This window comes from Nannospalax galili, unplaced genomic scaffold, assembly GCF_000622305.1.
Source record: "Nannospalax galili isolate Female #2095 unplaced genomic scaffold, S.galili_v1.0 scaffold781, whole genome shotgun sequence".
NCBI lineage: Eukaryota > Metazoa > Chordata > Mammalia > Rodentia > Spalacidae > Nannospalax > Nannospalax galili.
The window spans coordinates 3,908,287-3,910,609 of record NW_008346898.1 but is presented as its reverse complement, the minus strand read 5'-3'; the positions used below and the strand labels follow the sequence as shown (position 1 = coordinate 3,910,609).

Below are 2,323 nucleotides of genomic sequence, written 5' to 3'. Positions count from 1 at the left end.
TATATTTTCATATTTATATGAAACCAAATCACCTCTCAGGAAAGTTAATTTATGTGAATGCATTGTATCTTGGTACAGTTCAATAAACCATCCTTTTGTCCAACCATTCAGGCACTTGAGTTTTTACTTCTTCTGAGGAAATTTAACATGCTATCATCCTCTGTAATTTGTAGTTAGCTAAGTAGATGCTAAAATCTCCAGGAGATCTGAGCTATATAGAGATTGAAACTGTGTTTCATTCATCTTTGCCCCTGGCGTCCTGCAGAAATAAGATGATGATAATACTTAACCCTATACTGACCTGTTGAAATTCTGTGCATTTCTTTTTCAGCTTATACATTTGGACTATGATGTGGATTCTAATGTTTACTTAGATTCTTCAGACAACTCCTACTTAATAGTAGCTACTCTTTTCATGTTGGTTTTTGATGCTCTTCTCTATTTGGCATTGGCATTATATTTTGACAAAATTTTGCCTGGTAAGTAGTAAAATAATTACAATTCCACACGTTTTCATTAATTGCATGTACCTAAACTGTATATAGCATATTGAAGATAAGTTTTATACTATAATGGTGCAAATAGCATTCTGTACTTTAATTTCTTTATTTTTGAGAAGTTCATACATGTATACAATTAAATATGATCCTATCTATGCTCATTTCCTCCTCCAACTTCTTTCATGTCCCTCCCACTTCCCCTCCCAACTTAATGTCTTTTCTTTCTTTTTTTAAAAAATATTTTTATTGAGCTTAATTTAGACCCCTCCCCCATCCATGTCTCTTCTAACCCCCCACCGGGCCTCATGTGTTCTGCCATACATGTTAAGTCTGATCCATTCAGGCATTTGTACCCAAATGTCCTTCAGTGGAATTCATCCATTGGAGTCTAGTCAGCCCATCTTGACAGTGTGTGCAAGGCATACTCTCCCTCACCCAGCAGCAATCAGTCTCCAGTAGTTCTCAGTCTAGTGCTGGCCCACCACCTATTTGTCTCCTCCTCTCCACATTAACTCTGGCATTTGGAGTCTTTCATTCTCTTGATCAGAGCCAGTCTAACTGGAGTAAGACAGAATCTTAAAGTGGGATTTAATCTGCATTTCTCTAATTACTAAAGATGTCGAGCACTTTTTAAGGTACTTCTTAGCCATTTTTATTTCTTCACTTGAGAACTCTCTGTTCAGGTTTGTCACCCATCTTTTCATTGGGTCGTTTGTTTTCTTGTTTTTGAGTTCTTTGTGTATTCTGGGTATTAATCCTTTTTCGCATGTATAGCTGGTAAAGCTTTTCTCCCACTCAGTGGGTTTCCTCTTCCCATTCCTGGTTGTTTCTTTTCTTCTACAGAAACTTTGTAATTTAATGAGGTCCCACTTACTGATTGCTGACCTTAGTGACTGAGCAGTTGGTGTTTGATTTAGAAAGTCCTTTCCTAGGCCTATATCTTGGAGGGTGCTGCCTATGTTTTCTTCTAGCAGTTTCCGAGTTTCACGTTTTATATTGAGGTCTTTGATCCATTTGGACTTGACTTTTGTGCAAGGTGAAAGATAAAGGTCCAGTTTCACTCTTCTTCAGGTGGAGATTCTGTTTTGCCAGCACCATTTGTTGAAGATGCTCCACTGTGTTTCCTCCATCGTGTGTTCTTTGCACCTTTGTTGAATATCAGGTGGCTGAAATTGCATGTACTCATGTTTGGGTCTTCTATTGTGTTCCATAAATCTATGGGTCTATTTTTGTGCTGGTATGATGTGGTTTTTATGGCTGTAGCTCTGTAATATAATCTGAGATCTGGTATGGTGATACCCTCAGCATTGCTCTCTTTGCCCAAGACTGCTTTGGCTACCCAGGGTTTTTTATGCTTCCATATGAATGTTAGGATTATTTTGTCAAGCTCTGCGAAGCATGTTGTGGGTATTTTGATTAGAATTGCATTGAATCTATAAATTTCTTTTGATAAGATGGTCATTTTCACAATATTGATTCTACCAATCCATGGGAGGTCTTTCCATCTCCTAGTGTCTTCTGCTGTTTCTTTCTTCAGAGATTTGAAATTTTCATTGTAGAGATCTTTAATTTTGGTCAGATTTATTCCAAGATAATTTATTTATTTTGCAGCTATTGTGAATGGGAGCATTCTCTGTACTCTTTCTCCAGTTGCTTGTTATTGGTATATAGAAAGGGTACTAATTTTTGTAAGTTGATTTTGTAACCTGCCACTTTCCTGAAAGTACTAATCATGTCTTACAGTTTTCTAGTGGAATTTTTGAGATCTCTTATTTATAATATATCATCAGCAAATGGAGGTAATTTGACCTTTTCTTTTCCAA

At 36.8% G+C, this 2,323-nt stretch overlaps 1 protein-coding gene across 1 annotated transcript in view; it reads left to right on the top strand.

Moving 5' to 3' along the window:
- Positions 1–2,323, top strand: part of LOC103742226 (ATP-binding cassette sub-family A member 9) — a 76,704-nt gene that overhangs the window by 14,643 nt on the left and 59,738 nt on the right. The window contains exon 9 of the mRNA XM_029568412.1: positions 332–479. Coding sequence (XP_029424272.1) covers positions 332–479 — 148 coding nt within the window. The remainder of the gene's footprint in view (positions 1–331; positions 480–2,323) is intronic.